Source organism: Hypomesus transpacificus, chromosome 13 (assembly GCF_021917145.1).
Source record: "Hypomesus transpacificus isolate Combined female chromosome 13, fHypTra1, whole genome shotgun sequence".
NCBI classification, from domain to species: Eukaryota; Metazoa; Chordata; class Actinopteri; order Osmeriformes; family Osmeridae; genus Hypomesus; species Hypomesus transpacificus.
This window is the reverse complement of record NC_061072.1, coordinates 3972730-3985391: the sequence shown is the minus strand read 5'-3', so window position 1 is coordinate 3985391 and position 12662 is coordinate 3972730. Positions and strand designations below refer to the sequence as shown.

General features: G+C 42.5%; 2 protein-coding genes across 4 annotated transcripts in view; one reads left to right on the top strand and one right to left on the bottom strand.

Moving 5' to 3' along the window:
• Positions 1-7383, bottom strand: part of ptprea (protein tyrosine phosphatase receptor type Ea) — a 49232-nt gene extending 41849 nt beyond the window's left edge. Inside the window, exons 1-2 of one of the 3 annotated variants that reach the window (XM_047031959.1) lie at positions 7268-7361; positions 5579-5669 (exon numbers count right to left, since the gene is read on the bottom strand). The gene's annotated coding sequence lies outside the window, so the exon portion shown is untranslated. Of the gene's footprint in view, positions 1-5578; positions 5670-7249 lie in introns of all 3 variants that reach the window. The other 2 variants (XM_047031956.1, XM_047031957.1) reach the window with 2 other exon arrangements.
• Positions 7384-7512: 129 nt separating this feature from the next.
• LOC124475389 (clarin-3) lies at positions 7513-10667 on the top strand. The gene is made up of 3 exons (XM_047031964.1): positions 7513-8598; positions 9173-9358; positions 9544-10667. Exons 1-3 carry the CDS (start codon positions 8367-8369, stop codon positions 9819-9821), a joined length of 696 nt encoding a protein of 231 aa, XP_046887920.1. The 5' UTR covers positions 7513-8366; the 3' UTR covers positions 9822-10667.
• Positions 10668-12662: the final 1995 nt, after the last annotated feature.

Here is a 12662-nt window from a genome sequence, read left to right as displayed (position 1 = left end):
CCCAGTCTCAGCACTACTGAATATCCTATATCAAACGGAGCTAAATCCCTAGCAAAGAAAAAAAAAGACATTGCTCCAGTTCCCCTTGACACACTGATATACAGTAAACTGTAACTGAAACTGAGAATGGCTGAGTCTACAGACAGATCAAGGCCTGTTCTCTCCCTGGGGACTGGGGAAGGGAGATCTGATGATCCCGGCTCTTTTCCTGTCCCCTCCCTGAGCCCGCGGACTGGGCAGGGCAGGGGGGGGGTTGGGGACTCTCACAAGGCAGCTATGTGTCACACTCCGCCACTCTCCAGAACTGTAGAGATGCCCAAGATATGAAACGACAACTCTCTGAGGTCAGCTTCAGAAGGGATAAACATAGAGAGGAAGGGGATAGGTATCAGGAAGATGTACATTTGTTATCAGAGGATGGGTCGGGTTTCTTTATAACCAACTGCAGTACCAATGCAATGAATCTATGAACCAACTAAACATTGAATCTTTGTAAGTTACATTTCAGCTCAGCTCAGAGTGTTCAGACAGAGAGCTAAGAAACTGTTGTATATCGCACACACCACAAAATATGTACTTGGTATGTAGCTCAGGAAGTGGTCTATTTACAATGTATTTTGTTTTTTTAGAAGAGATGAGAAGGTGGCCATTGGCCATGGTCATTGCTACATGGCCGGCCCACACACACAGGAACAATTTATGATTGAACCACAAATCCTGAATGTATATTATTTGTATTCTAATTGAGGTCCAGATGTTCAACAAGAGCATGGGAAGACAAGCAGTTTCACTGTGGTAAAAAAAAAGGTCCTCTCTCAAAGAGGACTATCCCTCAGCCCACACAGTGAAAACACTGGGCGATCGAGCACAGACACAGATCCTTATTGTGATTATGATTCTATTTTTTTCCCCTTTGGCTACCCTCCCCCTGTAGCTCCTTCAAGTCACCATTGCTTAGAGAGCTAGGAGCTTAGATCATTGTTTGTGATCCCTGCCCCTTATAAGCTTACACACACACACACACAGTACATACACACACAGTACATACACACACAAAGAAGTGGAGGATTTCAGAAGGAGGAGTGGAAGCTTAAACTCTTTGCTCTCTACTGTAAAACAAAGTTAAGGCCCAAATTATCAAGATGACTAATGACTGTGCCAAAGGAGTCTACAATTAGTTCCCTTACAATCATGTTTTCACAGTCTGTTTGTTTCCTCATAAAAACCTGTCATTCTTCTGGGTAACTGAATCTCTGAAATTCTTAAGCTTTTTTTTCTACACTCAATAAACATATCCTCTGAGGCACAAGCAACTTGAATATGGTCATTATAATTATATTTATATAATTATTATAACATATCAGCAAGTATGTCATTGTTGTCCATGTAAGCGGTGGATGGTGTGGCATAATGCGCTGCTGGTTAAGTGCATGTGGGGGTCACAGTGTTTATGTGAATAACAATCTGTTCCCCACTCCACCCCACCCCGCCCCGCCCCCCACCCTCACCCCTACAACCCTAGGCCCTGGGAACTCAAGCCCCCCTGCTGGGTTAGGGTTAGCAGTATCAACACAAAACCTGAAACGGCTTCTTTTCCATACAGGGTTATGTAAGACTAACTAGTTGTGGCACAAATCTGTGTTCTGAACCCCTGTGAGTGTGTACAGTTTTGGTCTTTAGAGTGTTAACAAATATTTCGCATGGTTGCATAAAATTCCCTGAAATAAGATGTCTTTAAGGCTCCAATTACAAATCTCTTCTAGGATTTCTTACAAGGCAAAACACACCAATTATAGTTTGAATTTAACCTTGGACAACCATGTTCCCCAGGACAGGCGTGATCATCACCAACCATGCATTAGCATTAGCCCACACCATTGGTGCTGCTAGTTGCTGCTGCCGGGGTTATCAGGATGCAGGACATGTCGGCTGGTTCCTGGCTGCAGCTCCTCTCTCACTGCAGCATCTGACTGCATTCATTTAGACACAGCCATCACATTCAGCGCTGCCCGCTACAAAGGAGCCAAAGACGGGGAAGTTAAAAGGCACCTTTATTGAAAGAGCTGACCCACGCTCACTCTTGTTCCTTACCTCCTTCTGACACCACAGAAAAAGCAACAGCGTGTTCGGTGAATTACTACAGTGATGAGCCCTTGATCTGGTGCATATGAATGGGGGAATCTCAGTTGATGATTAAAAAGCAGTCAGTGGTCATAGCATGGCTGACTCTTTATGAGGATGGTACAAAAACTAAATTACATTTTCCGTGCTGTAGATTCTGTAATTATCTCATTATTTCCCTTAAAATGTTGAAATATATGGATTTCACAACCATTATACAATATCCCACGCATAATAAAGTATTTGTCTTTGTATCACAAAGGAACATTTTCAAAATTAACTACAGAAAAATAATTAAGCTGTTCAAATTCCTTTACATTCAGTGCAAAAGTGAGTCTGTTTATACAGCATATTCCAACCACATTATGGCACCTGGAAATACAATAGGGATATTAGCAAACAAGCTGAAATGATCATGCAGATTGGTGCATTACACGCTCGTGAATAGGAAATGGCTCTGCTTTGGTAAGCCATCCATTATTCATCAAGCACTGTACTCCTGCATGTCATTAGGCTCTGTAGTGACACAAGCAAGCCATTATTTGCTCTGAGTCGACCTCCAGGATCAAGACTTCCTCTCCTCTATCTAGCTCTCCAGCTGTCTTCAAGACCAAGGCCTCAATGACATCAGCGCGTGCTCTGGGGACTTTTGTACAACAAGCTGTCAAGAACATCAGGAACCAGATTTCAAAACTGTCTGAGGAATGTCTTTATTCGTATTTAATTAGCAGTAGAGACCTTAGCCCACAGCTAGTTTAAGCGGTAGGTTATTGAAAAGCAACTGTTGGGAGTGTTTCATACTTTGCAGGGATATAAACCATATTAGCATGTGGGTGTATGTACCCATAAAGTAAGCCATCAGACAGACACTAACCTTGATGTGACTCCTGCTAGGCGCTGTGCTTTATGATCTTGCAGAGGTTAGGGAACATAATCATTCTCTCAGTACAGTATATCACAACGGGAGACTCACTATCACAGCCACACCTTCCTGGGGAAATCAATGGCAAGCCAACACTAGACACAGGGTTGGAAAAAGACCCAGCTCTTAATATTCCTGAAAGCCAGAACCATCCAAATATTAAACACAGCGATTACATGTGGGGAAAAAGCTCCCTTGTTAGATCAGATGTTCAAGTTATAACTCAAAGTCAACTTTTGCCTTGCATTGGATGAAATGTCTGTAAATACATACAGTTGTGTCCATAGTTTCACACAGTTTGCATCATCTGCCAATTCTATAAATAACATTATCATACTGAACCTGAGATACAGGAATGCGTGTGATGTCTGAGCAACAGTATGTTAGTGGAGCTAAAACCGTCAGTCTATCCGCCAAGACTGTAAAACTACAGGCTTCTGTTAACCTCTCGGGGGGCTCAATCCAACAGGTACAGGACATCAGTGTGATGTCATAGTACCGTTCTGTTCTGCTCTCGATATTTGGTCATATGACCAAAGAACAACCTGCTCAAAAGGTCTTTCTGACCGACCTAACATTCTAAAAACACATCTTTTATATTCATCAACTTCTCATAACCTTATAACATGCAATGATTGTACCTCAGTTTCATTTGTGTGTTGATTCAACTACCTTATAGTCAGTACCGGTGCTAGCACATTTGGCACCCCAAGCCAACCCCCACCCCCCCCCCCCGGGAGCTGAACGGTGTTCCTGCTGGGTCCAGCTGACCCAGTACTGCTCCACACCCCTATCAGATGGAATGTTTACTTCAAAAGAGGGATGGCTTCTAGCCTGGCTGCCAGCCCAACTTCTCCCCGCCCACAAAAACATTTGGTCGGGAAGTTGGGTCTGGAGGGTCTCGTATTGGGAACAACTACATAAAACCAGGAACTGGGCGGACCAATGAAATTGCCAGGGCGGGCTTTATACGATGATGGACAGATGATCAAAAGTAACGTAATCAACAACGTCACGAAAGAGCCCTTGGGTTGAATTTGTTTTCAACAAACAACATATTACGTTGCTCTGATTGGTTGTAGGTCTATCCAATTGAGCGAAGAGGCATTTGTTTTACGAGTTCGGTTGAAACACGCCCCGTAGTCACAGCCCAACGGAGAGTTTTCAGACTCATATTCTGACTAGAATTATGAGTATGACAACGTCAGGCTAGATGGCTTCCACTATCACCCCCAAATCCTCAGAATAATGTAAGATGTAGATAGAAGGATATTACATTGAAGATGTAGAACTTTCCAGCAGAACGGTGAAGTAGTTTTGTAACTTTTCAAGCTGATTCATTTAAAATATTGACTTTGAATTCAGGTATATTCTAAAAAAGTTGTGTCCTAAGGCTTATGCCTTGTGTTTTATAGGACACATTTGCAATATGAAGCCAAGCTTTAGATATTGTTTTCCAAAAGAGGCTAATGTTGACTTTCATATGTGGATTCAAGGTGAAACCCAGAGCTAGACTGTCAAGTGTTTACTTTTACTTCAACTACAGAAGTTGAAGTAAAAGGCCCTGGAGCAACATAAGCAGAATGTTAATCTGTTCTGGGTCACACCCTGCTTTCAGTCCCTTAGCAGGTCACCACATTGACATATTTTTCTGGCCTCAAAACTCATCTCTGTTTATATATGCATGCCAAATCACATGTTGCCCTCCGAGGGCCAGTGGATCATGTATGTGAGTTTAGGATTATTGCATCATGATCATCGTAAACAACGCTTACATGTATGTATATGTATGTTGTTATTTCTTGCAAGCTGGAATGTTAAGCTGATAAGCCACAAACAGCATTTTTACTCAATATCCAAAACTAAAAGATACTTAGAAGTTCATTTCGATACCACTTGGAAGAGTTTTTCAAAACGTTCCTTAGATGCGCTTTGTAGTGTAACAAGTGACACAAATACTACAGAGAAACTATGTGTTGCCTTAAGGGATATACACCATTATATTTCTGGGCAGCCAATTGCAGTGACATAATTCGCTCCTTCCCCTGCGCTCTTCCTCTTATTCAAACCAGAAGTCTTTCCTCTAGCAAGATGGTGGCTTACTTCTCCCTTCTCCTCTCCTCTGTCCACAAAAAGAATGGTTTTGTCTGTCTCCCCTCGCTGTCCCATCCCATGTGTGTGCCATGTGCTTGTCACATCCTTAGTCATGAGGATAAAACAGGCAGACAGACACTACATCTAACAGATGGCTCTTAAGTCTGTTACAACTGAAAAGGCACATCCTTGATCTCTGAGCAGCTGTTTTTCCACAGACAACAGCTCTGACCTTGCCGAGTCTTAAAATGTGCCTGACCATAAACACAAATAAACAACCGTCAGGCAACCAAACATCGGGCACACATGCTAATGTGATGTTTGCTGATACAAGACTGGTCACAGGATGTGAGGACCAAACCAGAGTGTGTTGTGTTGTACTGTGTGGTTCCGAACAGGGCTGGGCCTGCAGGTAGCAGAGTTTGTACAGCTGTGGCTTACCCCTGTAGCCGTGTGTTTTAATAGGTCTCCACCCAGGGCCTCCTCCCTCAGGAGACACACCCCCCCACTCTGGAACTGAGGTCCCACCTCTCTGGGAAGGGAGAACAAGGGGGTTTCCGGGTCTTTCCAACAGGAAGCACATTTACAGTTAGCTCTCCAGACTGCTATCCCGTGTGTTTGAAGAAGGCACAGAGCAAACTGTAAAACACACAGTCATGTTTGTATGGCATCAGCCCTGGGCACAAACTAGCCACAAGCATTATGGGAGTATGGGCTGAGGTGGTCTTGCACTAGAGCAAATGGGAAAACATCAAGTTGTATGCCCATTACTGGTTTCTTTCTTGTCAATCAAAACTACAGTCTTTTACTGGACAATTCTGCTGGCTTTGACTGCAGTATCCATGAGGACATCGTCTCACATCTCAAATAGTTTCTCCAGGTTTTCTGACAGCTTTTAGGGTTAGGAATGCCTTCACTCCATAATTACTCCGCCATTAAACCTATTAGCAAGTTCTCCTTCCACTAAAGAGAGAACCTTCACATGGAATGTTAAATATGGTAGCAAACACGGAGGAGGCAGAACACAGTATGGGGTCTCAGCTCCGACTGAGATGTGAATCTGTGTTCAAAACGGTAATAAAAATCCCTGCCTCTAAGATCCAAGGATGGGCTCCATGCTGGCAGACACATTGCCCAATGAGCAGAACTCACTTCCTGTGAACATCTTTGGGGATTTAATCTGTGTATGTGTCTGGACACCTAAAACAGACAAGCCCAAGCATATTAAATACATTTCACAACCTTGTTACTATTTAGCTAAATCAATTCTGGTATAGTTAGGGCGGTATAAACACATTGGTGAATACACCAGACTCAGGGGACTAGGAAATGGCATAGCAGAATCACATGGTGCATTGCATTTTAGGAACCGGTCTTCAGTTTGACACAAACCGCTCAGTGTGAAATTACCAAGCAACATTATTAAGTCCAAAATAAATTGGAGACAACGTGTTAGTTAATGAACCGATAAACTACCAGTCTACCACAGTCTAGAATTAACACAAGCTACAAAACGATTTGGTGTTAGGGGAGCTATAGTAGCCTATATCATCATCACGATTGAAGTTCACTTTACTCTGCATCTTGAAATGTCAGGTAGATCCACGTTGCCTACATGTCTGAGCTGGTGCTCGCGCTGTTGCTCAACCATCGGCGGGGCGAAAATCTTCTTTCGACAAAAGCTTATATTTATTATGACCCCAAATAAAAGGGAGAATTATAAAAAAAATCGTTGGACAGAAATCACGGCTTGACAAAAAACAACTCTAAAACGATTGCTCCAGTAACCCACATTCACTATGGGTTGACAGGAGTCCTCCCAGGTTGTCAGAGGGTAACACGCCTAACGCGCACGTTTGTCTAATATAACTACTAGTGCTGCAAATGTATAGTCAGTCATGTTACGGCAAAATAATGACACAGATAGGCTACATTTGATATCTGAACCATGTAGCATACTTCCCAGTAATGCTGACGTTTGATCAATCATCTTTCGATAGCCTACCGGTGCGTAATAGAGCAATGTATCGCCGCTCATATACACACTAAATGTATTGTACACTGTCAAACTATTGTCGTTGGTGTTGATTAAATCGTAATCCATGAACTGACCTATAATTCAAATCCTACCGTGTCATTAAATCCAGTGTTCGCATCGGCCGAAGATCTCAGAATTCCTCAGGATGGGTATGAACAGAGCGAAGATTCTTTAGTCTCAACTGCCTGTCACAGGAAAGAAACCAATTGTGTTTAATCGTACGTAACTGTCAGCGTCTAACCTCGATCTGCTCTCCTCTCTAGCCGCTAAAGAAAGGGAGCCGCCTGGCGCATCTATTTGTTAGTACACTTGCACGGAAACTGCACCCAGTGTAGACATACAAGCTCAACTTTGACGGAAAAAAGTGTAAAGAGCCTGAAAAGACGTGTTTAAGATTATTCGAGTTGGTATGAAGGTGCACATGATGCACAGAACATGGAATGGGAAAACACAGTGTAATATATTTCAGGGACAAATTTAGACATTTTGCTTGATAGACGTGTGTGTGTGTGTGTGTGGGGGGGGAGGGCGTATGTGAGTGAGTAGTCTATGTGTGTGTGTAGCTGTGTGTGTATGAGCAAGATGAAAATTAGCTTGACCAGTGTTCCTGATGGGAAATGTAAATGATTGATGAGTGTTTTATGGCATCATTCATATTAGGCGGTGCAGAGGGACTTTGGATCCAGGCTGGGAATGCTTCATCCAACCTGTTCATGGGGCAGAAATTAGGTTGACATATAGCAGCCATTACTTAAGTTTAATTTGATATTTCAGTCAGAAACATATTTATCTGTGGTCATATAATGTAGGGCCTAAGCCTACTAGGCCCTACATTACTAGGGGTAACCAAGAGAAAGAGATTGTGCTACACATTTCTTCATCTAGTCAGGAGTTGTTAATATTTTTTATCATGAAACCAAATATTCTATGACACATGATATCATGTTACATTTCCACCGTATCAATTGGTAGCCTATCCCCTTTATGGTGTTTGGGAATATGGTAGCTATCAACACTATGACAACCGTATTTCTTAGACCAAAGTTCAAGCTCATAATCCAGTAGGTTTACGATCTGCAGTCCCCACCTGTCCACCCAGGAAGCTACGTCCTCTGTCCCAGGGGGTACATTGTTGCATTCTACATCTGAAGATAGCTCTGTGTTTTACCGAAATCTGAGGTTTTAGTGACAATGCCTTCCAATAAGAAGACCCTTCACTTCTTGTTGAGTGCTAAGGCCTCGGCTGTTGCCGTGGGAATACTGGGATTTGGGATGTCGACAGAATGGGCCTCGTCCACCATGCAGTGCTCTAAGAAAGGTGACAATTTATTCAACGGCACCGCCGAACTGAAGCTCGGACTTTTCGATGGAAATTTTATTAGAATCACATGTCCAACATTTGGAGGAGAAGACACTGTTAAAGGTTGGTTATCATCTCTTTAAATTGGGTGCTAATACAGTGTGTAGTAAATGATGGAACATGAAGAACACTTGCAATTTTAATCCTTCAACCCATCCACGCTTAAGAAGTGATCTTTTTGTTTTGTTTTATACAGGTGCAGTCCACATTACAGTCATGAACATGACTGTAAATGTGCCAGAATAAGACAAATGGTTATTTTTTATCTGTAAAACCTTGACCAAATGTTTAAATGGTCACCCTTAAAAAAAATGTTAAGTCAGTTTCCCAGACAATGATTAAGTCTAGTCCTAAAGTAAAAAATACATTCTATGAAGATCATTGAAAAATAATCTTAGCTAGGACTAGGAAGAATCCATGTCTGGGAAACTCGGCTTCACAGTTTAGATTACCAGGAGAACTGGACAGTCACTAACAATTTGCTGGATTCAATTTCTAAACCCAGAGTGGATACTGTCTCCAATGACCACTTCATCTGGAATCACACTGATTCCAGATCTGTGTGACACTACCCCCTCTGATAACGTGTCTCCAGATTATGTATTGGTTCCTGAACACAGCTGCTGTTCTCCTGCAGTGTTGACTATGCTGGGGCAGGTGGGTGGAGCTCCAGTGGTCCTCCAAGCCCTGGTCATCTTCCTTCTGGCCCTCTGTCTGCTTGGCTCAGCTAGCAGCATCCTCATCACCCTCTACAACAGCGTCAGTAACCCCTATGAGACCTACATGGGCCCCTTGGGCCTGTACGTCTGCAGTTCAGCCAGTGGTAAGACTCCAGCCCAGTACCACCACACCCTCCGGGGTTCTGAAAATACCTGAAAACTGACTCATCATTCTTAATATAGACTTATTGATTGGTCAGTCAGTTGTTGATTATGTCTCTTATCGGAAGCAGCAGATGAAATGAAATGTTTTTTGCAATTAACTCAACAATTACCTTCTCCACTGCAGCCTGCATGTCCTTCCTGGCCATCATCCTGTACGTTGTGAACGTCACCGCGACCAGGATGAGCGAGGGTCTGGTGGAGAACTTTTTGGGGCCAAACTCAGTGGACCTGATAAACAAGAGCGCTGAGATGGGGGTAGGCTTCTTCATGTTGATCCCTTACCTGGTCCTCAACCTACTGGCCATTCTGCTGGTGTACCTGTACGAGCATGCAGCCTACACCCAGAGGCAAGAACAGCAGAGGCCCACAGAGGATGCGCCCAAGGAGATCATGATGTACTAGTGTCTGCCTCCGGATGAGTCAGGGTCCTTCTCCTAGTTTAAAGACTGACAACTTCCTTCACACACAACCTTCTTATTTTTTGTATAATAGATGTGTTATATGATACGATACGTGATATGATAATGAAGGGGAAAGCAAGATTCATGTTCTGTATGCTTTCAGTAGTCAAAAGGGAATCTTCTGTAATCGGCTTGCATGATCCAAAACTGCAGTGTTGAATACCTATAATAATAATAGGAACATTCTAAACAATGCAGTAGCAAATGTTATTGTTATTTATCTACAACATTTTTGTCTTGTCTACTATATAAACTGCTTAAAAAGAGGCAAACCCTAAACAGGCCAGTCTATTTCAGGATGTTCACTGCCAGCATGAAACTACCATGTTCTAAGTTCATCAAATGTTTCCATTTTGGCATATATTACAAATGTTTAGAAAATAATAATTCTGTATTTTCATTTTATGGTTTCAACCCAGCGTTGATCTAATGACATGTTAGTAGATTTAGAGACTGTCAGATAGCAGGGGACAGAGGTTCTTTTACAAACACAAGAAAAATTGTTAAGTCGTTTTGCTTCTTTTTTAAATATTTTTTTTTACAAATCTTAATCTCAATATCTCCACATAGCCCAAGAAACAAAGAAAACATTTTTAAGGATGCAAATATTTGTCAGAGAAAAGAAAATCCTAAAAGATTCCTTTGTCTCGCTGCCTGGGAAGCGCAGCAGCAGAAACATTGTTTGTTGAAGAGAATGTTAACCTTTACTGCCCTCTATCTGCGGGATGGAGCTCCTACAAAAGACGCAGGTACATGTAATGCCTTGATAAATATGGTAGATATTGAGCTAAAGAATATCTTATGCAAAAACAATACTGATAATAATAAATAAACATATAAATCACTAGTTGTCAGGTCAGCATTCATGCAACCACCAAAATACACTCAACATACCCCATCATAACAATCACTGTCAAATCAAAATTTCTACTACATCTAGTAGTTACATTACATTTGATCTCCTTGTGTTTCATCTGAGGACAAGAAAGGGACATAAGCTGTCAGCCAGCCGGGAAACTCCTGAGGAAATGGTACACAGTGCGAAACGAGTGGTGACAGTCACATCACACTGGCATTTTCCCATGACTGGAAATCTAGATCTGAGGACCAAATAAGTTGGTGCCCAGTGTCATGATAGGAACTGTCAGTACAGATCTCTTTAAAGACTCTTTTCAAGTCAAGTGAGTCATTGCATCTGAACCACATCCACTTCCATATTGGATCAGCTCTTGGAACGGCCGTGGTGAACATCACAAAGACATTCCACAACACCACAAGCCACTGTTCAAATGAGGAGGGAGGGGGGACATAAAAATAAATAAACAACTAACAACAAAATATATTGTTGAAGGGCACCCCTCTTAATGAGTCCCTTGAGTTGACATATTTTCTGTAGATCTTAAGCCGTCTCTCCCAGCTGTGATCCGCATGACTGTGTGGACCAAGGAGAAGGGGGGAGAGGTGTCCTGTTGCTGCTCCCGTGTCTCATCACTCAGGGCCCACTGCTGTCCGGACATGCCCTCCCTGGCTCCTCCCCACTCCACCGCTACGCATGCTACCTGCCTTCAAAGGAACCACTCTTCCTCCAAGACTCATACACTTAGCAGAGACAGGGAGCAGAATGAGGCAATCTGCCGTTTAGGAAGGTGTGACAGTAAAAAAAAGAAAAAAGAAATTATCTACTTTAATATTTTGAATGTAATTAAATTAAATGTTCTTTTATGACAAAGAAAGGAGTGTAAGTACAACAACTGAGACAGTTCTATATTGAAAGACAAAGGAAATCTCACAATGTTTAATAAACTATTTATCTACAGTCTTGTATGTGCTCCCAGTGTTTGTGTTGGAGGTCTTCCAGGAAGCCTGTGAATTTCTGTGTCCTGCTGGGACAAGACTCATTCTACACAGCAATATATTGTCTCTGTGTTTTGGACTGAGTTTATACATCATTTGTATTCTTTCGAGGTTGTTTGACTATCTTGTCACTGACCCTGACCTTGGATCTAGCATGCTGTCTTTGTCTCTATCAGAGTGTGACAGCGCACACACCAATACCAGAGACATTCATGTTATTAACTTGCGCCATGGAGCACTTCCATAAAGGTTTGTTACTTAAGATGGTCTTTGAGGGCACAGATCCTTGTCGTTTACAATCTTAGTCACCTTTACTATCTTCAAAATGATCCTCCAACCAAAAAGGAAACATAATCATGTTTGATTATGATGAGAGATATCAAGATGAGAGATAGAGTTTGTTTACCGACAAGATTCCTCTGTCTGAATGACCAGCCATTATTCATTCCAGACTGCCTTCCAGCTGATGGATAGATTTATTTACTCATTCATTTGTTGTGTTCTACTTCCTGTGGGCACTCATGGAGAGTTAAAAAAGCTGCTTCTGACACTTTTCCTTTGGTGTTTGGTGTGCAAACGTTTATTCAATACATTCAGAGAGAGTTGGTCTGTAATCTCTTCCTCTTCCCCTTGCTCTTCCGATGCAGATAAAGCTGGGATTATGCAGGACCTCTACCCTTGGCCACTCTCTCTGTGTTATAGGATTAGAGTAGAGCCTGTACCTGTGAAACTCTATCTGGCCTGGCCTGGATTACAGCGACCTGAGAAACACATACCTGTGGGGTAGGGGAGAGACAATGGTCAGCAACTGGGTTACAACACGACTAGCACCATGACTAAACCTGGGCTGGTACCAGGGCTCCGAATAGGACCAGGAATGGAAGGGTTCTAACTAAAACAAGAACCAGCAACAGGTGTTTCACCTGGC

Coding starts and splice junctions, on each gene's coding strand:
- LOC124475389 (XM_047031964.1), top strand. CDS start 8,367: ATGCCTTCCAATAAGAAGACCCTTCACTTCTTGTTGAGTGCTAAGGCC. Junction 8,599..9,172: donor AGGAGAAGACACTGTTAAAG/GTTGGTTATCAT, acceptor GTTCTCCTGCAG/TGTTGACTATGCTGGGGCAG. Junction 9,359..9,543: donor CGTCTGCAGTTCAGCCAGTG/GTAAGACTCCAG, acceptor TCTCCACTGCAG/CCTGCATGTCCTTCCTGGCC.